Source organism: Armigeres subalbatus, chromosome 1 (assembly GCF_024139115.2).
Source record: "Armigeres subalbatus isolate Guangzhou_Male chromosome 1, GZ_Asu_2, whole genome shotgun sequence".
NCBI classification, from domain to species: Eukaryota; Metazoa; Arthropoda; class Insecta; order Diptera; family Culicidae; genus Armigeres; species Armigeres subalbatus.
Window position 1 is genome coordinate 204,050,358 of NC_085139.1, and position 27,592 is coordinate 204,077,949.

Consider the following 27,592-nt stretch of genomic DNA (forward strand, 5'->3'; position numbering starts at 1 on the left):
TACTGGAATATTGCTCCGCCGTTTTGAATCCCAATTATACGAATGGTGCCGAACGAACGACGCTTCCTACGATTTGCACTGCGTAGATCCAATACGCCTGCCAAGTTCTGAAAGCCGCTGTCGGCTTATCGATCTGGAGCCGCTAAGAGAACGCTGTAAGACCGCTTGAGCTGTACTTGTTGCCTGTACATTTTGCAAGGTCGACTAGACTGTAGTGACATTTTGGAACAGATTAATATAATTGTACAGCCGAGAACACTTCGAAATAACGCTATGTTAAGAATGCCATTTTGTCGGACTAACTACAGTATGAACGGTAGAATTGAAGGATTACAGCGTATATTCAACAGGGTTTCTACAATATTAGACTTCAACCTGCCTCGTCAGACGCTGCGTCGAAGATTCAAAGAAGTTTTCACATCGCAATAGACAGCTGTTTTAGTGTTTGTGCCCATTTTTTAAAAGTTTTTGGCGATATGTATACTTATATTTTTATATTACCATCATTAGGAAATATTAAGTAGTCTGTTGATGTAGACCTTGAATAAATAAATAAATAAATGTCTCAGTGAGGGATGTAATGCCAATGAAGAAGAAGACCAGGTCCCAACGCACCATCTGTTCATTGATTTTAAGGTGGCATACGACAGTATAGACCGCGTAGTGCTATGGAAAATTATGGGCGAGAACAGCTTCCTTGGGAAACTTACCAGACTGATCAAAGCAACGGTGGATGGTGTGCAAAACTGTGTGAAGATTTCGGGCGAACACTCCATTTCGTTCGAATCGCGCCGGGACTAAGACAAGATGATGGACGCCTGTTGATGGATGCCTATTGTTCAACCTTGCGCTAGATGGTGTCATGAGGAGAGCCGGATGTAACAGTCGGGGTACGATTTTCAACAGATCCAGTCAATTTATTTGTTTCGCGGATGACATGGACATTGTCGGCCGAACATTTGCAAAGGTGGCAGAACTGTACACCCGCCTCAAACGTGAAGCAACAAAAGTTGGACTGGTGGTGAATGCGTCAAAGACAAAGTACATGCTTGTGGGCGGAACCGAGCGCGACAGGGCCCGCCTGGCGAACAGGGTTAAGATAGACGGGGATACCTCGGTGGTGGTCGAGGAATTCGTCTACCTTGGATCCTTGCTAACGGCTGATAACAATGTTAGTCGTGAAATACGAAGGCGCATCATCTGTGGAAGTCGGGCCTATTACGGGCTCCAGAAGAAACTGCGGTCAAAAAAGAATCACCACCGCACCAAATGAGTCATGTACAAGACGCTGACAAGACCGGTAGTCCTCTACGGACATGAAACATGGACAATTCTCGAAGAGAACGGGTGCTTAAGAATGAACCACGGGCGGGCGAAGAATGAACCACGAGCTCGCCCAGTTCTACGGCGAACCCAGTACATATCCAGAAGGTAGCTAAAGCCGGAATGGTACGATGGGCAGGGCATGTTGTAAGAATGGTGGACAGAAACCCTGCAAAGATGGTGTTCCCTTCCGATCCGGCAGATACGAGACGGCGTGAAGCTCAGCGAGTGATGTGGGCAGACCAGGTGCAACACGACTTGGCGAGCGTGGGATGGAGAGGATGCGATGAGAGCGAGGATGGAGAGATGCGGCCTTAAACCGTGTATTGTGGCGTCAAATTGTTGATTCAGTGTTATCTGTTTAGATGTAAACTAAATAAATGAAATGAGTATATACCATACAATTTACCAAATTTTTTGACTGGAGCTTTTGAAAAAAAATCTGCTGAACATCCATCGAGGTACTCTAGGATAAAAACTATCGAGAGAGCTCCTGAAAATCCTGGATTGTTTTTTTTAAATGTTTCAGGGAGAATTTCCAAGTAATTTGTAAAAATTTGTGAAGGGAATAATTATCTTCAGAAGATATTCTTAAACATTTTGACTGAAATAATTTCTGGACAAAATACCCCAAACATCAACCAGAATATTTCCTGATAAAATTGTTTTATAAACATCAAAAGCAGCGAATGTAAAACTGAAACATTGCCATTGACAACAACATTGTTCTCCTCTTGCGTCAGAGTATGGTTTTTTTTTGTTCGGGATGAACCACTGCGTCCATTAGATTGAACTTTTGCAGTATACCCGTGTCATTTGTTTAGTGCATGTCTTTCTGCTCCATTCCTATTGAGAAGAAATGATGTAGTCGTTTTTTATTCAGATATTTTTCAAAGTTAATGTGAGGCCTCTTTAGATTGAGGTACCGCCTATTTATTCCCTTCGAGACGTGGCAACTCTCACAGGCGTTTAGCAGATCCACCAAATTCGAATCCGCTTCTTTCCTAATTAATGAGCGCTCTGAAGATATGCGTTTTATGTCGTCGGCTTCGACTCCATTGACTCCATCCAAAAGAAGCAAAAGGTGGGTCATCTAAAAGCACAAATTATAGTCCTTCCATACTCTTCCGACCATCACTCATGAGTATCAACAAGAATAGTAAGAACTAACTAGAGCACAATGTGGTAGATGAAGAATGATTACATATTGCACCAGAAACAACAATCACGATTGTAGTTTTTGACGAAAGTGAGTTATTAACAAAATATAAAATCTATGACGAGAAATCGATCAATACAGTTACGCCCTTATGATTCTTAGTGCGAGAAAAGGAGAAAAAAACGATAATGTACAATGTTTTTGTACATGAGCCTGAAATGGATTTCGAAGATAACAAATTACCATTTTTTATCAAATTGTTGCAACAACAAAATAGTTTTCTGTTTGTCCAACAACACAAAATGCGAGTTCTAATTCTCAAGCATTTACAATTTGAGTCAATATGCGTGGTTTGCATACCTTGATGTGCATTGTCTACAGAATCCTTTCCAGCTTTAACCCAATCCTACCTTTACCCACGTCGATCGAGATGACCGTCACCTCCACCTGGTCTCCAATGTTCACCCGCATCCCGTTCATCTTAGTGCGGTGTATCAGTCCGTTATTCTCCACGCCGATGTCGACAAACGCTCCGAAGTCGGTGACATTGTTCACGGCTCCGGTGAGGGCAGTTCCTTCGGCCAAGTCGGACATCGAGGTGAGACCCTTTTTGAACATTGGCGGCTTGTTAATGTCTGCCCGGTAGTCTCGCAGGAGCTCTCGCTGTAGTGCAGAGAGCACGCTTTCGATTCGCTCGATCGTTTGATTGAACATGCCGGGTAGTGTGTTTTTCGGTGTGCGATAAGCGAAATCTCTTATTCCGAGAATGAAATCCACGCGACCGATTTCCTTGTTGGACAGACCTGCTCTGGTGATGACGCTCTCGGCCAGGGCGTAACTCTCCGGGTGAACCCACGTTGAGTCCAGGAGGTTGTAATCCTGGATGCCGGCAGTTAGCGGTTCGATGCGAATGAAGCCGGCGCACTGTGTGAAGGTTTTGTCGCCGATGAATTTTACCTTGAGCAACTGATCTCGACTCCGGAATGGTCCATTTTTAGTTCGATGCGAAACGATGTGCTCGGCTCGTTTGGCGGTCAACCCGGATACGTGGCTCAGCAGACTGACGGAAGCGGTGTTGATGTCGACGCCGACAAAGGATACGCACTCCATCACAACCTCGTCTAGGGTTTCCGAGAGGGATTTCTCGTTGATGTCATGCTGGTACATTCCAACGCCAAGATGCTTGGGTTCTATTTTGACGTACTCGCAGAGGGGGTCTTGCAGACGGCGGGCAATTGATACTGAAAAGAAAGAAAAATAAAGAAGCTGATGCAATTGAATTGAACAATGAAACACAGACAAACAGACGTAACAGTTGGAAAATTTTCAGAAAAATCCATCGCCCAACTCCTCTACCACCATCTTGCGAGCATGTTGCACGAAAAATGTTTCATATGACATTGTCACCAGAAGGCGCTGGAGTGAAATGTCAAACTCGAAGGATTACGACGTTAGCGCCCTTTAGTTGTGAAACGCGCAATCGATCAAATTCAAATTGGTCGTTGAAGTCATGGACGATGGAAATTTCTCTAGTGTTACGTCTGTTTGTCTGTGAATGAAATATCGCAAGATACCGAAAATGCCTTTTGATGTTAATAAATTTCATGCCTTAGAATTGGGAAAAATCGCATGCTTCTTCAATCAATGGTTACAATTAATTAAGTCTTACCAGCACTGATCAGATTGACGTCCATTTTGGGGAATTCCTTTTTGGCAACTTCGCTACACGAATAGATAGAAGCCCCTTGTTCCGGCACGATACTATACCGGATGAAGCGTTTATCCAGAATGCCTTCCTCCATCATGTAGGAAAGCATCGATTCGGTCTCCCTGCAAGCGGTGCCGTTGCCGAGGGCAATCATAGCGCAGCCGTGTTTCCGCATCATGTTGGCTATGATTCCCGGTGCCACCTTGGACCGATCGCCACCAATGTGCGGATAGATGGTTGCCGTATCCAACAGGTCCCCACACTCCGAGATGAGGGCCAGCTTGCAGCCATTGCTGAAGCCCGGATCGATGCCTAGGATTTTTTCGCCCTTGACCGGTGCCGTGAGCAGCAGTTGCTTGAGATTGTTCGCGAATACTTCGACAGAGGCTTTTTCCGCTCGTTTGGTCAGCTCCGATCGGACGGTGCGGCTCATCAGTGGGACCACTGTGGAAGATGGAGGAAGCAAGTTAATTGGGTTGAGCACGCAAAAACAGAGCTAAAACAATTTCAATTATAATCATCCTAAGGAGGTGCGGCTCAAACAGCGTACCCAGCGGCTGATTAAGGAAATGCTGTATCACGTCAGCTATGATGAGCAAAGAACAGGAATTCACCCGGGAAACGGACGGAAACGGAAACTCAAGACGCGTGGAGAATAAAAGAGACGAACGAAACCTTCCGTTATGACGATTTATTGATAACTAACTTAAGTATTACTACAAGTATGGCTGAAGACAAATAAAGTATAACAATGAGATGTGTTTTACAGAACGAGGGGTGACTTAGTGGTCATTCCATTTCCACTTCTTCTTCTTCTTCTTATTGGCATTACATCCCCACACTGGGACAGAGCTACCTCGCAGCTTAGTGTTCATTAAGCACTTCCACAGTTATTAACTGCGAGGTTTCTAAGCCAAGTTACCATTTTTGCATTCGTATATCATGAGGCTAACACGATGATACTTTTATGCCCAGGGAAGTCGAGACAATTTCCAATCCGAAAATTGTCTAGACTGGCACCGGGAATCGAACCCAGCCACCCTCAGCATGGCCTTGCTTTGTAGCCGAGCGTCTTACCGCACGGCTAAGGAGGGCCCTTCCATTTCCACACTCCTCCTGAATTACCACTAAGCCGTAAGTCCGATTTACTAAACGAATTCGTTGTGTAACAATAATCCCAATTGTTTTGTTAAGGCATCGGCAACCATTTCACTTGAAGTCAATACGACGATTTTACGCTCGCACAACTCTTTGATGAAATGACCTTTAGTTTCTATATGCTTCACTCGGCCACTTATACGTTCCGCCTTGGAAAAACATATGCAGCCTCGGTTGTCCTCGAAGATAGTTGTCGCCTGATCTTGGCATTCGCCCAGGTCATGTAACAGCCTTCTGATCCAAATGGCTTCTCTACACGCAATGGCTAGCGCGTTATATTCAGCTTCAAGCGAGGAAAGTGCCACAGACTCCTGGTTTTTACTAGTCCAACTGATAGGGCCTTCTCCGAAGAAGAAAACATTTCCAGAGGTAGATTTTCTTGTGCGTTGATCGCCCGCCCAATCTGAATCCGAATAATCACAGGTGCTATCGGTGCTTAGAGTTCGGGCACAAGTCCTACAACTACAGTGTTGACCCGATGTTGTCACTCCCCGATTTTATCTACCCCGATTTTGTCTACCCCCGATTTTGTCACCCCAAAAAAAAAATGTCATTCTTTTTATTTTCGTAAATAATACCACAAACAACATTGATTTTCATGAAATAACTTTTACCGCCTGTAGTTTATTACGAACGACTTCTGAGTACCTGGGAAATATTTTGTAAGCAATTTCGACAAGAAATAACGGGTACTGTTCACGCATTTGGCCTTTCCAAGGCATAAAATGGTTCATATTTGTGGAATTAATAAAAAAATTGGAATTTTTCCAATTTTGTCTCATACCCTGTTCTATCACCCCAAAATTCACCAGGGGGGTGATAAAATCGGGATATTAATGTATCCAGCTTTTCGCGCACGGTAATGGCGGCTCTGTGGGCTTAAAAGTGTATCCGTCCCTGTACCTCTTTGACATCTGACTTGGGTTTGACATTTCGATTACCCTCTCCCCTCATCCTGGAACAGAAGGAAAATGCAAAGCCAGATGTCAAAGAAGTACAGGGACGGATACACCCTTAAACTACGTTTTGACAGGGCAAGTGAATTGAATAACTCAGTTGAATGTTCAATTTTCTTTTCGTTCAAGTGAATTGAATTAAGGTGTTTATACGTTCAGTTCGCGTTCGATTCAAGCGACTTGCTCAATTCACTTGCCTTGTCTAAACGTAGCATTAAACTCACAGAGCCGCCATTACCGTGCGCGAAAAGCTGGATAAGGGCCCAGACTAGGGTGGCTCAAATTAGTATGATTTTTTTTTTCAGACCGTAGTAACCTGTGCCGTCGTTGTGGTGAGGAAGAGCATAAGGCTCAGGAATGCGATAATGCATCAACGGGTCTGTGCCAGCAAAAAGCAAGCTTGTAACCACGTTACAGGTGGATCTTCGTATCCCATCGGAGAGACAAACAAGAAGAAGCGGTGTAAGTAACACAGTTGAATCTTAACCACTGTGCAACTGCCCAGCTGCTGCTGTGGCAGTCGGTATCGGAGTCGAGGAGCGACGTCGCCCTCTTGTCCGACTCTCTCAACATCCCTGTCGATAACGGCAATTGGGTGGCGGACGGGTCTAGAGTGGAGCCTATTTGCACGACGGGACGATATCCTATGTGGAGCACAGCGAGCGAGGTGGGCAGACCAGGTACAAAACGACTTGGGGGCATTTGAGGATGGAGAGATGCGGCCTCGAATCGTGTAATCGTGGCGTCAAATTGTTGATTCAGTGTTATCTGTTTAGATGTAAACTAAATAAATGAATAACGGTATCCGATCCAAGAGGTGGTACACTCCTCTGCTGAGGGTGTCGCGACAGCTAAGATCAATGGTATGTTCTATTGTAGCTGCTATGCCCCACCAAGGTGGCCATTAGAACAGTTCAATCAGATGATAGATAGGCTATCGTATGACCTAGTAGGTCGTAAGCCGGTCGTCGCAGCAGGAGATTTTAACGCTTGGGCAGTGGAGTGGGGCAGCCGTTGCACCAATCGAAGGGGTCAAGCGGTACTAGAGGAGCTAGCCAAGCTAGATGCAGTGCTAGTCAATGATGGTTCCACTAGCACATAGTGATCATCTAGCATTTCGCTTTAAGATCAACTATGGCGTGCAACATCCGAGCTCCGGGGTTGCCTGTCAGGACCGTGGGTGGGGAACCAATCACTTCGACAGCGAGGTTTTCACCGCGGCCCTAGGACTGGAAACCAACACTGAAGGTTTAAGCGGGGATGCGTTGGTAGCTGTCTTACCACGCGCGTGCGACGCCACCATGCCGAGGATAGCTCTGAGAAATGGCAGACGCCCGGTATACTGGTGGAGTCCCGAAATTGCGGCCCTTCGATCAACCTGCCTCAAGGCTAGACGAAGGATGCAACGTGACCGCACCGAGGATGAAAGAGCGGACCACCGTGAAGTGTTTCGAGCTGCGAAACTGGCTTTTCACAAGGCCATCAAGAGCATTAAGGGAGCGTGTTTCGACAACCTATGCGAAGGAGCCAACGCGAATCCGTGGGGTGACGCCTACAGGATAGTGATGGCCAAGACCAAAGGGAGCTCTTCACCCCCCGAACGGTCCCCGGATAGGTTGGCGAAGATTATCGAGGTACTCTTCCCGTCCCGACGAGTCCTTGGCCTCCTGCGCCGCAAGGCAATATGGGTGCGGCCGAAATGGTGGCTCCGGTGACGAACGAAGAGTTACTCATGGTGGCCAAATCCCTGGTACCGAACAAAGCTCCAGGGCCTGATGGAGTTCCAAACAGCGCTCTCAAGACAGCAATCATAGCAAGCCCGAACATGTTCAGGCTAGTTATGCAAAGATGCCTAGATGAGTGTAAATTTCTTGAAAGATGGAAAAGACAGAAAATGGTTTTGTTGCCGAAGGCCGGGAAGCCGCTGGGTAACTTATCGGCGTGTAGACCAATCTGTCTTATAGATACGACGGGCAAGTTGCAAGAGAAGATCATCCTTAACAGGCTGACCGATGCCGATCAGAAAAGCGTTGCTAACTGAAGTTCCCTTCTGGTGTTAAGATCGTCGGCTTCACTGCATTGGCGTAAATAGGAGGGGGAGGGGTCAGAGGGGCGCCTGGCCACATTTTTTTTTCAGTAGAATTTTCTTACAGGTAGAGATTAGTTTTCACTGTTCAACAAAACTCGGCCTCTTGTAACTTAACAGACATGCCTTTTCCAGATCGGAGAACGCAGATCTAAACAGATATAAAGTTGTGAAATAAAGATTAATAGTTTTTTTATAGAATAAATTTACTCTAACTTAAAAAATATATATTTGATTGGTTCCAAGATTTGTTCATTTTAGGGTCCTTTCGAATTCCCACTAACTATGAGTAATTACAGAAATTTTAAACCCTGACGAAAACTTACGAGAATTTCTCACAGTATTTATATTATAATTCCTGTTGAAAGTCGAACTGAGCTTGAGCCGCAGTTCTATTTTCTCCACTTTCCGGATGTTTCAGCCACCTCGTGAGAAGTGTGCATGATGGGGCAAGGATGCAAACTACAGTTCCACATCCGAAAATGGTAGAAAATTCGATTGTCGCCAGGGCACTTCCATAGGAAGAACAGTAACCAGTTTATTCATGAAATCTCTATAAAATCCGGTTTTACGTGTCATTCATTCAATACTTCAATACCTCCTTCCGGATCTCTATAATTTTCCCAAAATCCTCAAAATATTTCCAGAAAAATAAAACATAGAAAAAATTGACAAAAATCTCTCAGAATCTCAAAAATTAGTGCAAATATTAGGATTTTTTTTAACTAGTCGGATTTTTTTAGTATAAAAATATTAGGACTATTTAACCCCAGGGCTGGTAGCGACCGATGCCGCTCAAAATAGTGAGTTTAGTGACCGAAGCTGACGAAAAAAGGGACCAAATAGTGACTTTCAGTTTCAGTTGCAAGTTCGATGAGACGAAATCAAGCGTTTTTCGCTATGGAATTCGACAGCGCATGCAATCTTAATAATTGGGGAGACTTGATCTCCTTGTTATGACATCTACTCAATAAATTTTTCATGTCTCCTCATATTGAGCAGAGTCTCTTAATTCTCGTGTATACCTACATGAATGAGACAGTGTGCCATGAGCTACAAAATCTCATGTAGCATCGATTCAGTGCGACAAGAGAAGCTAGCGCGCAAATAAAATAACTGAGTGAGCGTGTATCAATGTACGTCTCATGAGACTCATCTCATGCGCTAGGAATGCATAGCTATGGCGTTACTGAGGCGACGATATTATTGAATGAAAATTTCCCGCCCAAGCATGTTTTACGCTCCTTCGCTGTTGTTTACAAAGGTTTGCCATGGCAAACAGCGCATGAGCTGATCGCATTGAGATGTCTCAATGCGACTCACCAACGTTAATGTGAGGTACACAAGTATCGTGAGACTCGCGTGTGCTAAATTTTATGTGCGCGTAGCAGTCGTTGCTCAATCTCATTTTTTGTACGCGTACATGATGTCTGATATTAAGGCAACAACTTAAAATCCAAATATCCTGAAATTGTGGTGGAATGTTGGCATTTTTATCATTTAGGATATGTATGGCTTTGTGCTGTAAAAAAAAATGAAAGCTCTTGGTCATTATTGGGAAATTTTGCGTGGCCACTAAAAAACATCTCTAGGAGAGACAAAACACAATAAATAATAGAGTAAATAAGGTTGTCAATAAAAAAATAACTCGCCACATAACGATCATTTGTCTAGAGGATCTATTATAAAAATACGCTATAACAATACTACCGGGAGGTACCATATTCTGCGCATTTAAGAAAATTGTGAAATAAAATCGTTGTTATCGAGAAATCATAATGATTTATGAATACTTTTTTGCAGTAGTTGTGTAACTATCCATAATCCAGGGAAGACTATGAATCATTAACATTTTGATTAAATTGACTAAGAATATATATTAGTCAATTTGTGAATTGCCATATGGTTCCTAATTCTGCGCACAATAATAAACACTTAGTTTGAGTAATTTTTTGTCTCATGAAACGGTTTTGAACATTTATACAAATATGTCATTACTTTTACACGTTTTTAGTACCATGTTTGTTTCCTAGTCTATCTAACTTTTACCGTTCTTGTATGCTAAGTATACGAAAAAACGTCCGCTCCAAAACGAACTTTAATATAAAATCTAGCGAATTAGACCCAAACCCAATCGACTCATCTGCGATGAATTGTGATAATGCCTGTGTGTGCGTGTATGTGTGTATGATATATGTGCACAAAGATCTTAAAAATGACAAGTTCATTATCCGATTGCTCGCCATCCCACATGTTGCTTTCGACGATCCATTTTTCCATTAGACAACTTTCCAGATCGGTTGTGTTCATGTCTATGGTCAAGTCACTGTTTTGCCTTGTTTACTAAAGTTCGCCATTGATGAAAAGGCAATTTTTTATTCCGATCAAATCGGATATTTATATAGAATGGAAATAAATGTAATCCAACGCGTAACGTAAGACCAGTCCTACATAAATTCTAATGTTGCCAAAAGTCCTATTTTCTGTGGGAACGCTAGTCTTACCTAGGAGTGGGGAATTATGTCGACTTTTCAGGGAAAATGGGGAAAATTATTCGTGCTAGTCACGTGATATACACATTTAGATTAGATACCTCGAAGTTTAAAAAACGATCAGTGGAGCTGTGGTGCGCAAGGCCAAGTAGTGTCTTTTTCCGGATCTATCTTCGCAAATCTATCTTCGCATTTTTGCTCTTCTTGTTTTATTCCAGCATTTTAAAATATGGTTCCTTGCCAAAACAGTTGCTACGTTCAATTTAGGTTGACAAGCCAGGCTTATTGTATCTATTCATTCCGTGCGCACAATTGGCGCTTTGATATTGTATGAAGAAGAAGCAAAAGATGATAATCGAAAAATCCCAACGGGAAACCATACGACGAAGTTATTAAAACTCTTCCCAAACAGTCTAGAAGCAATTTGATTAAAAACGGTAAGCAGTACGGGGTAGCCGCGCAGAATAAGGCACGCTCACGGTACTTTAGTTCTCGATAAAACAGAGGAGAATCAAGTCTACCACCCGAGCAGTAGGGGTGATCGGGGCAGTATGGGCCACCTAAGGAAATCGTTCCGAAAAGCGCTGAAAAGCTCAAAAAAGCATCGTTCAAATGTAGTTGACTGATACTAGAGAATAGTACCTTTCATATTTCGTCGATGAATGACAAAAAATGCGTTTGGAAATTGTTGGAATGCACTTTTGAAAATGTATTGATTTCAATGTGTGTTCCCGACTATACGGGGCAATATGAGCCACCAATTGGGGCAGTATGGGCCACCCTTCCAAAACCTTTATTTAGGCGAAAAAAGTATTGTAATATAGAAGAATATAATATTCCTACAACAGTTGTGAGTATTCCATACCATAAAATAAAAAAACTGCACAACATCGGACTGAACTGATTTGCCACTCTTCACCGTTTGAACAGCCACATTTCAATAGGTCAATGGTCATTTTTTCTGTTTCAATGCGCTGTTGTAATTTTCCGTAATGAATCTTACATATATAATAATATTCTTGTATTTGAATACTGAAATTTGAAGTTATTCGCATTATAAGGCCAGATATCTTGTTCTATGCAGGTATGCCCATATTGCCCCATAGAGACTGGTTTTGAGGAAAAAAAAGTTTCATGATAAATTCAGATTTGTATCAATATAAACATGTGTGCACAAGATTCAATTTTAATATATCTTCTGATTGTGGTGTATTTTTGACCTGTATTTTAATCAGTTTTGTGTCAAAACCTTATTTATAAACTTGAAATCTTATAATAATTTTGCCTATGCAGTGAAAATTTACATTTTCAAGTATATGTTCATGTTTGAATTGAATTTTAATGCGGTTTTCACGTTGATGCATATGTGGAGCATCCTCTTAAAGATCATATAACTTTTACATGATAAAACTTGTCAATAAGCTCAAAATGAGGGTGGCTCATATTGCCCTGTATGTTCATATTGCCCCTACTGCCCCTACACATGTTACACAAAAGTTGCTGTTTCTGAGTCTTCTTCTTCTTCTTCTTCTTCTAATTGGCATGACATCCCCACACTGGGACAGAGCCGCCTCGCAGCTTAGTGTTCATTAAGCATTTCCACAGTTATTAATTAACTGCAAGGTATCTAAGCCAAGTTACCATTTTTTCATTCGTATATCATGAGGCTAACACGATGATACTTTCATGCCCACAGAAGTCGAGACAATTTCCAATCCGAAAATTGCCTAGACCGGCACCGCGAATCGAACCCAGCCACCCTCAGCATGGTCTTGCTTTGTAGCTGCGCGTCTTACCGCACGGCTAAGGAGGGCCTCTGTTTCTGAGTCACCGCAACCAAATAGGTTTGAATTGTGCTGCTAAAAAAAATCAACTCGGGAGGTTTCCTTCTTGCATGACTTATACCAATTTATAAAATGTGACCTTCAATTAGCTACTGGTGAAATGCCATGAACAAAGCATCGTCCGACATAGAGCTTTATTAAAAAAAAATCATAGTCAATAGTTTTAAAATAGTTGAAAATAGTGACTTTTTGCGAGAAAAAGTGACTTTAGTGACTTGAGGTCGAAAAAAGACCAAGTGACCAACAAAAGAAAAGTGACCAAGTTACTAAAAAGTGACCCGCTACCAGGCCTGTAACCCTAACAATGGTTGAGATTGCATTTTTTTTAATTAATGGTCCCCACAATATCAACAAATCATCTTCGTTTCTACCTTTATTAGGTGAAGGATTTTCCTGATATTTTCAACTCATCGTCTCACCATGTAAATTTTTTTTATTCAAAATATGGTTTTTATTTATATGGAGCGAACATTACCTACATCCCCTTTTCCCGTTAGCGTTTACGTAATTAGTGTACGGGTTTTGCAACCTTTTGAAGGTAATTGGTAATAATGTAACAAGCTAACCTTCGGCAGCCATGTCGACTATGCAAGAGGGTTTCGACGTTATCGAGGATGATGTTCAACAGTTCCATGGTGTGCACCAGTGAAGAAGTGGAACGCAGTTTCGACTGCAACCACTCAGATTGCCTGCAGCTTGCAGAGAATCTGGCGCACCGAGCAGCAGTCGAAATGCATGACGAACTTGTGATTGGTTAGTTAGGGCGAAAACAGGCTGAGCGCGGGGAAGTGAATGAAAGGTTTGCACATGTCGAGGTCAGAGTGTCGCAGCGGGTGGCAACCGCAGTCGCCACCTTGAGGCATTATGGAAGAGGAAGCGCAAAGGTGTGAGTGATTGTACGACATTCCGCGGTAAAACATTCCGCGGTTGACCATTTCGCGGTGTACCAGTTCGCGGTCTACCACTTCGCGTTCAGATCATATCGCGGTATAACATTTCGCGGTTTATATTATTTGGCGGTATACCATTCCGCGGTTAGTACTATTTCGCGGTGAACTTTTTCGCGGTCAATACCAATCCGCATGCTTAATTTTACTAATGTTATAAGTAGCTCAATAATGTGTTCTTTAGCTTTGAAAAGCCTCAAAATTTACCTAATTTTAATGTAAAGCATATAATCATTGAGTTTACACCAGACTTGTATAAATTCAAATCCCAACAAAAAAAATATTTGGAAGCAAAACATATTTGCATATGCGACTATGTAAAGAAGGCAAAACAACACACTTTGCCTTATACCGGGCAAATGCGAACATTTAAAGAAGGCGAAACAATAGATTTTGCCTTATACTGGGCAAATGCAAACATTCGGAGAAAGCAAAACAACACATTTTGCCTTCTACCGAGCAAATGCAAATATTTAAAGAATACAAAACATCACAATTTGAAGAAGGCAGCACGTGATATTTCGCCTAATACCGGCCAGAGTGTATGTAATTAAGAGTGGCGACATGTGCCGCATTTGACAGGTCTCCTGCTCGTTTGGAACACGATTTTGTATGGGAATAACAGATGAATTTTGTTCCAATTCTGACAGTGTCGCCACTCTTAATTACATACACTCTGATACCGGCTAACATTTAAGGAAGATACATTTTGCCATATGAATAACTTTTAGTCATTCCATCTTCTGAGTTCTACCAAAATAAATAGACAGACAACGAGCTTTATCATATAATATAGTGTATCTTGACGACAAAGTTTACACATCTAATTACCATATTGACAATAATGTATATGTTTTTTTGGAAATAGCATAAAATAGTGCGTAAAAGAAAAGAGAAAAATGCTTGAAAGGGAAACGCATTGAAAGAAACGGCCATATAAAGAAAAGGAAATTAAGAGTTGGTAGAAAAGAATGGCAAACACTTAAAAATAAAAAAAAAGTTAAAAAGATAAGCTAAACTTGAATACCGCGAAACGGAGCACCGCGGAATTGTAAACCGCGAAATTATATAAACCGCAAAATGGAATACCGCCAAATTGTATAAACCGCGAAACAGATTACCGCCAAATGGTACAGACCGCGAAATGGTACACCGCGAAATGGTTTACCGCGGAATGTTTTACCGCGAAATGTCGGACAACCGGTGTGAGTATGGACTGTACATGCCGAGGTAGGAGATCGTAGCGTAGAACTGTTGGTACCTATAATTGCTATCGACATTTCGAGGCATGCCATGCGGAGAGTAGAGTGAGCATTCAAGTCAGCCTCGCATGGCGTGTCAGAAGTAAGGAGTGGCAGGGCATGCTAGAGTGAGCACCCAAATAAGTCTCTCAAATTGGTGTGCCAGATGTCTAAAATATGGTAGACTTCGGTCGACTTATTTAATTATTTTTATTGAGACTACCCTGCCATGAGCCTCTGGGTCTGCTTCTGCTACGATTGTCCCGCTGGGTTCCAGTCTAATACTTGTTTACACATTTTGTTTGGTGTGTAGCCGACCCAGTCCCACTTCCGATCCCGATTTTCAGTTGCTATCGGCCTCTGGTGACAACGTTTGATGGTACCACAATGAAAAATTAGTTTCTCATCCTGATCTCTATCACGCTATACCCGAACCGAACTCAATCTATTGAAATAAACCTACCAATCATTGAACACGTCGATCGTACCTACTATCTATCGTGATGGCAAAAGGAAATAAAAATGTTTGTTATTTTAACAATTCTACAGGGGTGTAAAAAACGATACATGAAAAAAGGGAATGAACTAGGAGTGGCATCAGCAGTCCGGGAAAATAAGACATGAATCACAATCGCGTTAGATTTGGCATGTAGTGAGAACGTCCTATGAAATTGGGGTTGTTGAAGTATTCGTGTACTTGGACTCACTGAAGACCGTCGAAAACGATACCAGCAGAGAGACGGATCGACTAAGACGCATAGTGGCAAGAAGTCGTACGTTCTTCGGACTCCACAAGAAACTCAGATCGACAAGAGCTCGCCGCCGTCCCAAACTGACTATCTACAAAATGCTCATTGGACCGGTAGCCATCTACAGATACAAGACCTGGACGATGCTCGTGGAGGAGCAACGCGCATTTTTAGTTTTCGAAAGAAATGTATTGCGTCACACAATGGTGGCGGACGGCACGTGGAGGAGACGAATGAACCGCGAAAGAATTAACCATCGTTAACACTGCGAAAATCGGACGACTGCGGTGGGGCGCACTATTTGGACAATAACCCGGTGAAAATGGTTTTCGAACAAAGTTTGTCGATCAGGTGGAAGACGATTGATGGACAGGCATGTGTAGAGCAGAGTGTAGACAACTTTTAGCAGAAGCCACCCAATAAAAAAAGTCCGAAAACAGCTTGATCAAGTGGATTTTTATTGCGATCGGTCAGGTGAAACCAGGATAGATCGGTTAGGTGGAAGAAGAGTTTGCGGACCACATCATCCCGATATAAAAATATTGTCAACAATATCGAACAATTTTGTATCCGCTGGACTATTAGTGAAGCGAATATGTTCCATATTCTGGTAGAATTATTTTTTTAGTGCAGGAAAGATCTTTGTGTCGGGAACAACTCTTTCATCAAAAATCATAAAAACTCCTCTTATTTTTTGAACATTATTAGGTTCACGTGTAGTACTTTAAAGGCCACAAAGGACAGATGCAGGATGTGTGCCTCTACACGTTTTCAACCAACGATATGGTAAATCAGAAAGTAATTCTTCTTGCAAAAGTTAGATCGCGAAGGTCTTGAATATCGACCGCGTCTTGATGGTTTTTGTTTCAGACTGAGTAGGACACGTCATCAGAATGCTGTACGACACTGGAGAGAAATTGTTCACAAGAATTTTCAGACTGGTACCAGAAGGGACAACAAACCAAAGAGATTGAACAGGCGAAACAAGACTTGCGGACCTTTCAAATAAAGAGTAGTAGATCGTGGACCGAGTGGAATAAAGTTCAAATAAATGCTCCGACCTCATGTTTAGGGTATAAACAACAAATAGTGGACAATGTTACAAACATTTGTTCAAATACAAACTACCGCCGAAGAGTTTTGTATTTCTAATAATCACAGCCTTTCTTCGATACTTACACTTCTTTGTAAACGCCTCATCGAATGACGCCTCGAACAGTTCCGTTCGTTTCCGTGACGCTGTTCCCTCCTGAAGGTACTCTTTTTTGAGGAACCAATATAAATCTCCTTTCACGTTATCCTTAAATTGTAGCTTAATACTGAGTACTTTCTGGTTTTCGCCCCGATTCAGGGCCATTATCTGATGCGGTCGCAGATATTTGGTACAGCAATTGAAGCTGAAGTAATGCTCAAACTTGTGCTCGTCGACCTTTTTCGGAATCCGTTTCAATCCACCGATTCCTTTGGCATTGTTGTTTGATTCTTCTTTAGCGGATCGGGATTTTGTTATTTGAGTCGAATGTAACATGATATCGTATTTTGTGATGCTGAAAAGCAATCGATTCATTATAAAAATCTTCCCTAAATTTAATCAATACTCACAGTTTTCTAATTTCCTCCAGAACCGCTGTGTTTTTGCTGAAATTGTGAGCCATCAAGTGCTTGATCCCTTCCTCCACCTTTTCAACAGTTTCCAAGCCCTCCACTTCCGGTTTGACCAGTTCCGGCAAATCAATGCTCGGAAGGCTTCCTATGAGAATGCTTTCGGCAAAAGAATCCAAACCAAGTGCCTTGGCACGGTCTGCCAGCGAACCCTTATTAGCGGGTTTAAAGGGCGCGTACATGTGATCCAATTCATCGATGCTCTTGGCGCACAGCAGATCTTGTTTAATATCCTCCGTTAGCTTCTCCTCCTTCTCAAGATTCTTGATAATGGTGTCGGCTTTGGACTTGATTGACAAAATCTGATTGTACGCCAACTTGACGTCACGCAGATCGTCTGGGCTCATGTCCCCGATCAGTTCCCGTCGGTATCGACAAATGAATGGAATTGTGTTCTCTTCTTCAAATAGCTTGATAATAGTTCGAGCCGTTCTCCGATCAATGTTCTGCATCTCCGACAGAAGCTCATAGTCATCCCACTGCTCCCGCACCGTCATACTCACACGTTTCTTATATTTTGGCCTTGTGTCAACTTCATCCTGGAACTCATCTTTGAACGCTACTGGTTCCGGTTTGACTGGTTCAACAGTCATAATCTCCATAGAATCATCAATCGGAATTGATTCATGCTCGTCATGCTTTTCTTCTTTTTTTACAGCTTCAACTACTTCAACAATGTTTGGCTCTTCGGGAGCAGATGTCTCAACCACCTTTTTCCGGCTACGTTTTACTCCCGTAGTCGCTTTGGGAGCTTTTGGTGCCTTGGGCGCCTTCGGCTCCCTGGGTTTTCTGACTGCCTTGGGCTTAGGCTCTGCTTTGGGCTTGGGCTCTGCCTTCGGCTTTTTAGCTGGGCTAATTGACGCCTTTGCTGCACCTCTCCGTTTTGCAGTGGGTTTCCTGTAAAAAAAAAAACATGTAATTATTTACAAACCATCAGATTTCCTAAAATACTATTGGAATAAGGCTAAGTCAATAGAAACTAATTCGCTACCAGCCCTGTCGCTTCCCGATTATACTCACAGTTCGGCCACTTTACTTTCGTCGAAATCGGAATCATCGCTGCCGGTGTTACGCGGGCGTTTGACTCCCCGCTTTGCTTTTTTCGGGTTGTCCGGGCTAGAGAAGATACCTTCTGGGTCACTGTCTTCCTGTTCTGATTCCGAGCCGGACTCGATCACGATAGGAGCCTTGGTGGCGGCACGCCGAGCCCTCGTGGACATGATTATTTGCTAAATAATATCACTTTTGCAGAATTACACTTATTATTCGATAGAGCACGACCCACGAGGTTTATGGCACTTCTAATTCACAACTAATGCGTCAAATAGAGCATATATTTTTGATAATTTCACCCGAAAAGTGCAGAAATTTGAAAGTAAACAACGACGGTTGAAAATTTTCGCATTTTTTTGCCGGTTTGACGTTTCATGTTTCAAAGAGCCAAGGTTTTTCAAAACAAAGAGGTAAATCATTTCCTAGGATAGGATGTGACAACTCAATTGGGACTGCCTTGTTGTTTTTTAGTCGGTTGCTCTGACGAGGTGGTCGCCAGTGCAGCCAAAGCAATTTTCCAAATATCATGTTTCAAAATTTGATGTTTTTCTTCCCGTTCCATCCACTATTTATGTAAGAGAAGTGAAAGACTAACAGAGAGAAGTTTTCGCTACTGAAAAAATGACTTTTAGATCGAAAATGACGGAAAGGTGAATGATAATGCTTAAAATAAACAGTTTAAAACCTGTACAACCCTTGAGAATAATTTATATGGCGTTTGCAGTTCAATATAATTTTATTTCTTACTAAAAAACTGGAACTCAAACATTTTCGTATTTTCCTTAAAATCAACTTTAAAAACCTGCAACACGGCCAAACCAACAACATGCTGCCCTACACGCTTAGTTCAGTTCACCCAAATATGGGTGAACAGTACCTATAATCGTGAAAAAGTGCACATACCTATTTATGGGTGAAGTGCCATTTACTCATATTTGAGTACAAGTGGTTCATAGAAATATTTGTAATGTTTAACTATTTATGGGTACTCTATTCTAGGTGAAATTCACTCATATATGGGTGATTTTTTTATGTTTTCATTTCGAAAATTGTTTTGGATGACATTTATGTTAAAAATATAAATAAAAATGAAGCATAATAATTGATTGGTTATATGAATATAAAGTAAAATATTTTATTTATCTGAATTTATGACTCATTATATAGTACATATATAAGGTATGATTATTTTTAAACCTTTATGTTGCCGGATGCTTGGCTGCTACTGTATAATCATCAGCAGGAACCGCAGGAACAGATCCCAGGACAGGACATCCCTTAGTAGCAGCGTCGTATCAGTATGGTGGAACCTCGAGTGGAACGAACGGAACACCGAAACATAAATTAGCTGACAACATAAACGCAATGCCGGTGTGGATGTTTGACGGCATGCCAATGCGGAACTGGTGATCTGGAAAATAAAAACCAAACCATCAATTATATGAATAAACTATAATTTAAAAAACCAAATAACCTACCAATCCTATCAATCCGGAGGTTTCTTCCAGGAGCAGCATCGGATAATAGCAAAACAATTTTTTGGTACAAACAGGAACTACTGCACCCGTACCCGCACCCCTTTCGCACTCACGTTCCATTTCCTTTTCGAATTAACTGGATCTGTTCTTCTTGATGCCATCACGGCCACTTCCAAATTGATGATCGGGAACACCAAAACTGAGACCAAGACGGTAGGTAGCATGCATGTCGGAACAACATCGTCAAGACCTTTCTGTTGCAAAATCAATTAGCTCACTGGAACTGTTGCGAAACAATCCGAAGCACTGGCACTTCCTAAGAATGTGGAACCGTTTGGGGTCAGGGGCTCACAGCTTCGACAATGGAATCTCCGCCGATCGATTAGGAACTAGTATCCGTTTTGGCCGCATGCATGGAGGTCGATATGGTGCTATTTGGTCGGAACTGGAGATCTTCGAGAAGTTCCAATCTGAAAGTGGTGTATCAATAATATATAAGATAAGAAAAATACCAATCCTACCCAATAAAATACAAAAAATATGTACCTTTTATGAAGAACACTCGGAACTAGTTACGTTGATAGATACCGGCATTGACTGGGTTGAACAATAAAGAAAGGGATGAATTTATGAACTGCTGTGACGACGGCGACATTCACGAGGCGGCCATTAGTTCTGCTTTATTTATTTATGTTCATTTTTTCATCCAAATATGGGTTAATGCGATTACCCAAATATAGGTAAAGTCTATTTCTTCAGAATATCAGTAAATTTCACCAATATTTTGGGTAAGTCTTACTAATAATATTGGTATAATTGCATTTACCCACATATGAGTGAATATAGTACCCATAAATAGGTAAACCAATCTAAGCGTGTACGGAAAACGCGCCGCTACCAATCGAAGTAATCGATTGTCATATTCAACCAATCAGCAACCGGTACGATTGTGACAGCAAATCGGTACGATTTTTACTGACTACTTGTCACATCCTATCCTACACTGTGCCGCCAAAATACTCTTTAATGGGTAAAAAAGTACCCATTATGAAGTTAAATAGTTCAACTCATTAAAAGAGTAAACAACGTTTACTCATTAATGAGTAAACAACTTGTACGTCAAAAAACGAGTAAAATTCACCCATTATTGGAAAAAGTTTTTTGTTCACAATGGGTAAAATTCACCCTTTATCGTTTTAAAAATTGCTAATAATAAAATCAAATTCATTCGTAATTCAATAAATTAAACATTTGCCGAATATTTGCATTAAATAAAATCATTTTATTTCACCAATAATAAATAATCCACATCTTTATATGGCAGTACCATACATCGCGAGAGCATTCTCTCTACGGGAACATGCTTCACAAATTCAGCTGGCACATTTCGTAGAAGTAATGAAAATTACCCTCCTCGTTCAATGCTTCCGGCATTTTTCAGAACCATCGCATATTTTTCACGGGGATTTAGCGGGCCAGCGATTATTTTCAATCGAACTCGTCCATCGACATTTTTTCTCCAACCTAATGCTTTCCCAACAATCAGTTGTCCGCGAAGATTGAAAAAATTCCATTTGCTGAAATAGATAGAAAACTATATTATATTAAAACATACAAACCAAATAAAACTAAAATAATTCTCACTTTCAACTTTAGTCAACTTTTTGTATCGGCAGTCTTATGCAGATTTGTCGCAAACAACTATTTTTTCACCCATTAATGGGTAGAATTATTGAACTTGAAAGTGGACACAAATTACCCACTATCCAATTTTTTAAAATACCCATTATTTTGACAATTTCATATATCGTCAAAAAATGGGTCCATTTTACTCTTTAATGAGTAATGCCGGGTTTACAGTGTAGATCATTTCCATCTGAAGCATAGTGTGATAAACACGGAGAAATTGGAATACTCAGAAGTGGGTGTTTTTTCACCCATCTTCGAGATAACTGGACTAACCCACAAGATGGGTAAAATGGCTTTACCCATAAATGGGAAGAGGGCTTGTACGTCAAAACAGATGTGTACTTTTCAACCATCTCAGGAAGCAATTTTTTTCTTGGGTGGGTAAAAAACACCCATCTGCAGTAAAAACAATTTCAGCGCTGATGTTTTTGGTCCAGTAAAAAAATGATCACATATACAGTATATTACACAACAAAACAACGAATAATGCATTTATTTTTACTTTTATCTTATAAATAATTATAATACACTTAAAAATATTAATTATATTATTCACAAATCACATATTGACCAGTCGTTTCTGTTCTACGACGTCCCTGTTCTTTTTATGTCCATTGCATGCTAGTTCTTTAGTTTTTATCTCATCCATCTATAGATATCCAGGTCTCGTCGATGTTCTCAAATATAATGCCGTTATATTAGCATACCGTTCCAACGCAAAGCAAGCTGAAATGGCAATATGAATCCTCTTAAAAACCCATAGCATAAAAAAATCTCAATATAATTTGCAACGTTAATCAACATATTTGTTGACTCAAACAGTCAATTTACTTACCTTTATTGTTTACAACTTTAGCATCCTAATAGTTATAACTAGTCAATAAACTGTTGCAAATACATAATCTTAAATAAAAAAATCCCTGAGAGACGCCATTCCCAAACTTCACAGAAAACTGCAAACTATTTTTCATCCACATAAACGGATAAAAAGTACTCACATTCTTAACCCAATAGAACTATTTGAAGATGGGTACTTTCCCCCCATTCTGCATATTTTAGAATCACCCACCTTTTTGACAGCTTCATATAGATTCCGAAAGTGGGTGATTTTAATACATAAAATGTGTATTCTCAATTCTCCGTGAAAGGTGTGAAGCGTTTTCAAATTGTGGAACCAGGGACCTCACGATTCATGCATTTTATAAATCTAACATGTTTGTTTTGCAAGGTGAATCTCCGCCAAATTCTTAACATTTGGCGTGAATATATTTGATTACGAGCTCCTCACTAGAGGCCTGGATATGAAAAATGCGGACATCGTGAGGCCAATCAAACTGTTAAAAAAAAGCAGCCAATCCAGTTTTCCGCGAGCGGTAATGGTCGCCGCTTGCCAGCGGGTTAAGCCCCAAACGCAATACAACGGAACGGTAACGGAAACGGCAAATTTGACAGAAAATATATGGGCTGACTGTCAAATTTTCCGTTTCCGTCGCCGTTCCGTTGTATTGCGTTTGGGGCTTTAGTCTCTGATTTGAGGTCAACAAAAAGATATTTTAGTTACTAGATAAAGATTGTCGCTTCTGTTCCCTTTGTTCTGCTGTCCGAAACATGTGTGGTACATACCTGTCAAATCGTATGGATTTTCCTTCTTTGACATTTAGCTCCCCTATCCTCGCCAGCAAAAGATGTTCCGGACAGCGACGACAGCGACAATCTTTATCTAGTAACTAAAATATCTTTTGGTCAACAGCACCCACCGCTCCGTGCATTCTGACCAATGTGGCATATAAGGGCCGATGTCCACCTACACGGAGAACCTCGGAAACTCATTAATGGGTAAAATTTCACTCATTTCAAAGAATAAGTGGATCTACTCATTTAATGAGTAAACTTGCTTTTACTCATTATTGAGTTAACGACATATACGTCAAAAAATGTGGGATATTTACCCATTTTTGGGAATGAAAAGAAGCTAAAAATGGGTAAAAAACTCTCATTTTGGGGAATAAAATCTCGTGGGGTTTTGAAATATTCTTTTTGATTGCAATAACATATTAATTCCATCGAATAATTTAAATTGAAGTCGTACATTTATTCAAATATTGTCATTTACATGCATTACATTACATACAGTGAGATTGGATTTAGTAACATAATTTTTTTTCTATCCTTACAACGATTTGCCCATATTGCTATGGAAAGAAAATAAATAATAAATATGTAGGCGGATTGGACTGTCGATTCCGGTGCATAAACTGTGAATTGTGTTACCGATCAAGGTGCAGATGCAAATAAGTAATCACGCGTGATTCTCCGCATAAGTTCTGGCTCTTTGGTCTGATTCTGAAAGAATACATAAATACAAATACATAATAATATCAAACTGCCCAAGATTTTGACTTACCTGCTTCTCTCATCTATTTGACGTCTTCCATTATTAGTTTCTCGTTTATTACCACAATATTGAATTTATTTCAATAATTTGATTGAGAGCGTCGAATTCGTAAACAAAAACTGCCGAAGTATTTTTTCACCCATTTAGGTGTTTTAAATACTCTTTTTCAACTGGAAACTGCATACTCGAAATGAGTATTTTTTCACTCATTCTAAGTTGTCAAAATTCCCCCATTTTTTGACATTTACATACTACAACTTAAAATGCGTACTTTTTTACTCATTAATGAGTTTTCGAGTTTAACCGTGTAGCGGTTTTTTACGCTGCGTGCACCCGCGTTCACGCAAGCTACCCCAGCATCAAATGGAGTAATGCACGTAAACGTGTGCACGAGTACATTTCTAGACCAACATTTGAAAAGGGCGTAACAGCCAAAATTTATTCCTTCTGATTACGCCCTTTTCAAATGTTGGTCTAGATTTGATGCTGGGTACTTTGCGTGGACGCGGCGTGCACGCAGCTTGAAAACACGCTACGTGGGCATCGGCCCTAAGAAGGTGCTGATTAAGTGATTTCAAGCCTTCTTATATACACATTGATCAATATGCTCGAACGGTGGGTGCAGATAACCTCCACACACGTAAAATCAGAGACTAACCCGCAGGCAAGCTGGCGGTCATTACCGCTCTCGCGGAAAACTGGATATGTCATTGTTGTTTCAAAAGGGCGAAAGTCGCAAACGTAAACTTTGACTTCTGCTGATTTCAGGAAGATTAGAAACAACCGTGTCGATGCCTTAAAATCTGAAAACGGTTGAATTCGATATTGCGAGAAGATAGACAAAAGCCTCCTTTCAAGAGCCTTAGAGGCCTTCCAAATGGTTCCTTTCAAGAGACTCGATAGCCTTCTTTCAGGAGTCTCAAAAGATCAGAAGATAAAAGATATCAGAAACACGACCGGTCAGTCCATTCACCTGTTTTGTTCTCCCCAATCTCTATCACCTCTCTCCACTTGCCAGGGCCGCACTCCAGTAATCATTGTTCAGTGTCGTATGCAGAGCAAAACCCTACAATCCCACCTTAACAATATTTTTATCACGTTTAGTGAGGTACATAATCATTGTATTTAATAGGCTCCTTTCGAATTCGTTTTTCGCCTTCATTGACACAGACTGGAGGCATACTGGAGACTTCATTTCGGTCTTCAACTCCATTTGGTGCAACTTGCACTGGCTTCTTTAGTTCCTCCTCTTGTAAAGAGTTGTCACCGCTTTGCTCAACCCTTTTCAAATGACATACGTTTCGACGATACTCTCTATTGGTCATCATAGATTTTATAGTTGCATCACTGCCAGATCTGCGAGTCACAATGAATTCTTCCTGAGAATAGTCTGTTTTCAGTTTATTATCTTTGCGCATACGTTTGGCAATTACGTGATCTCCAACTGCAATTTCACTATTCCGAGCTTTTCGCTTTGCATCAGTGTACTCCTTACCTTTCGCCAAATATACTCTATTACCAATATAGTCCACTCTGGCTGATTTGAAGAGACAATGCAGTAGCGCCGCGGTGTCACAAAAGGCAAGCAATGTAGTGAAGATACATTCCGAGGGGTGCTTAAACGTATAATTCAGTATGCAACATAACATTTCAAAATGATATGCTAGAAATCATCCCATGACCCCATTTTGATATCTGAGTTTAAAAATAAAATTTAAAAAAATGTGATTCAAATTTTCAAAAATTGTAAAATTAGTGTAATTTTCGCAATTAACGCACCCCTTGGCTATCGTTTTTAGGCGTTAGTTGCCTTTTGTGACGCAAGATGGTGTTAATGTGCTGTCGCTTGCCTAATATATGGGTATTTACGAAGTGGACTATATTGTTAATATACTATATTTGCTTTCGCTTTTTCCAGCCGATCGTAATCCTTCACTTCAGAACGAGATTTATCAAACCGCGGTACTTCTGGAAGTTTACTGCGAATACGCCGACCAAACATAAGCTCTGATGGTGATTTTCCCGTGGTTGGATGAATTGTAGCATGATAAGCCAAGATGTACTGCGACAGAACTTTCTTCCAGTCCTGCCCAAGTTCCTGTGCTATCCGTAGCCGTTTCAGAATGGAGCGGTTTTGGCGTTCAACTTCCCCATTCTGTTGAGGCCAATAAGGAATAGTATTGACCAATTTAATACCCAAATCCTTACAAAAACTTGTGAACTCCTCACACGAAGAGTTTAGTTGGGGTCCATTATCCGCCCGAATCGATAAAGGAATGCCGAAACGACTGAAGATTGTTGAGAGCTGGTTAATCGTTTCTTTAGCGGAAATTTGTTTCATATCGCACACTTCAACATAGCGACTATAATACACAGATAGAAAAATCCACTGAAATTTACGCTAAAATTCATGCACATAAATGGAACGCCATTATTAGCGTAAGTCCAGACGGGATATGGCCTAAATGTATACAATTTTTGACGTTAATCTTTTATATTGCATACAAGTTATAAGCAATCTTGTTAGGAAGAGAGCAATTATAGCGTAAAATAGTGTAAATTTTCGCATGTTGAGTTTTACGCGCTGTTTATTTTCCATTATTTCCTTCTGTGTAGTCTACTACAACTAACAGAGTTTGTCCGTTTGGCAGAGGGCCTAGAAAATCGATGGCAATATGTTCCCAGGGGTTCCGGTGGTTCCGGAGTAGCGACAAGTATGCACCCTCGACATTTTTTGACATAAGATTCCACAGCTGTATCCATCTTTGGCCACCACACCGCTCCGCGGAGATGTAGTTTCATCATTCTAACGCCAATGTGACCTTCGTGCGCAATATGGAGAACTTGATCACGTAAGGACTCTGGTATTACTAATCTATCTACACGCAATAATACTTCTCCAAAACGACACAGTTCGTTAGCGATAACTCGAAAGGCAAGCGGTAGTTCTTTGATGTTATCTTCGTCAATACATTTCAAAACTTGTTGGATTTCGGGATCCTTCTGAGACTTATCAGCTATGTCCTCCCACTTCAGTGCAGTTGATGTTGCAGCAGACGTAACAATATGTTGAATCATCAGTTCTTCAGCTGGATCGAAAGGAATGGCAGGCATAGTGCTTAAACGGGATAGAACGTCCGCTAAATTCTTTTCTCCGGAAATATGTATAACCTGATAATCAAATGCCTGAAGCCGGAGTACCCACCTCTCGATCCTAGCACAAGGCCGTGAGCGATGCGTGAAAAGATATTCTAACGCCTTGCAATCCGATAGAATTTTAAAAGAACTTCCGTACAAATATGTTTGAAAGCGTTCGACACTCCAAACGACAGCGAGCGCCTCTTTTTCAGTTTGACAATATCGTTTTTCGGTTTCAGTGAGTGACTTGGAAGCACAACATATCACTCTGCTGGTCCCGTCCACTTTAGTTTGTATCAGAATAGCTCCAAGTCCAATTGGACTTGCGTCAGCCATCACTGATGTTTCGTCATTTTCGTTGAAAAATCCTAATTTCAAAGCTTTTGACATTTCTTGCTTAATCATGTCGAATGATTCTTGCTGCCGAGATGTCCATTCAAATTTAGTGCCTTTTTTCATCAATTCTCTTAGTGGTGCATCAATAGTGGCTAAATTGGGGACGAATTTGTTCAAA

General features: G+C 41.1%; 1 protein-coding gene and 1 long non-coding RNA gene across 2 annotated transcripts; both read right to left on the reverse strand.

Annotated features, from left to right (window-relative positions):
- Nucleotides 1-2,756: 2,756 nt before the first annotated feature.
- LOC134205693 (uncharacterized protein YdcI) lies at nt 2,757-18,752 on the reverse strand. The gene is made up of 5 exons (XM_062681218.1): nt 18,346-18,752; nt 17,266-18,222; nt 16,843-17,210; nt 4,152-4,634; nt 2,757-3,723 (listed from the first exon to the last, which is right to left on the reverse strand). The coding sequence occupies exons 1-5, from the start codon at nt 18,543-18,545 to the stop codon at nt 2,858-2,860; spliced, it is 2,874 nt and encodes a 957-aa protein (XP_062537202.1). The 5' UTR covers nt 18,546-18,752; the 3' UTR covers nt 2,757-2,857.
- A 738-nt stretch (nt 18,753-19,490) lies between these two features.
- On the reverse strand, nt 19,491-20,716 carry LOC134210030 (uncharacterized). The gene is made up of 3 exons (XR_009978798.1): nt 20,403-20,716; nt 19,857-20,326; nt 19,491-19,789 (listed from the first exon to the last, which is right to left on the reverse strand). It is a non-coding gene; the product is annotated as an uncharacterized LOC134210030 (long non-coding RNA).
- Between the last annotated feature and the right edge of the window lie 6,876 nt (nt 20,717-27,592).

Coding starts and splice junctions, on each gene's coding strand:
- LOC134205693 (XM_062681218.1), bottom strand. CDS start 18,545: ATGTCCACGAGGGCTCGGCGTGCCGCCACCAAGGCTCCTATCGTGATC. Junction 17,211..17,265: donor CTGGAGGAAATTAGAAAACT/GTGAGTATTGAT, acceptor ATTGCTTTTCAG/CATCACAAAATACGATATCA. Junction 3,724..4,151: donor CGTCAATCTGATCAGTGCTG/GTAAGACTTAAT, acceptor CTTTCTTTTCAG/TATCAATTGCCCGCCGTCTG.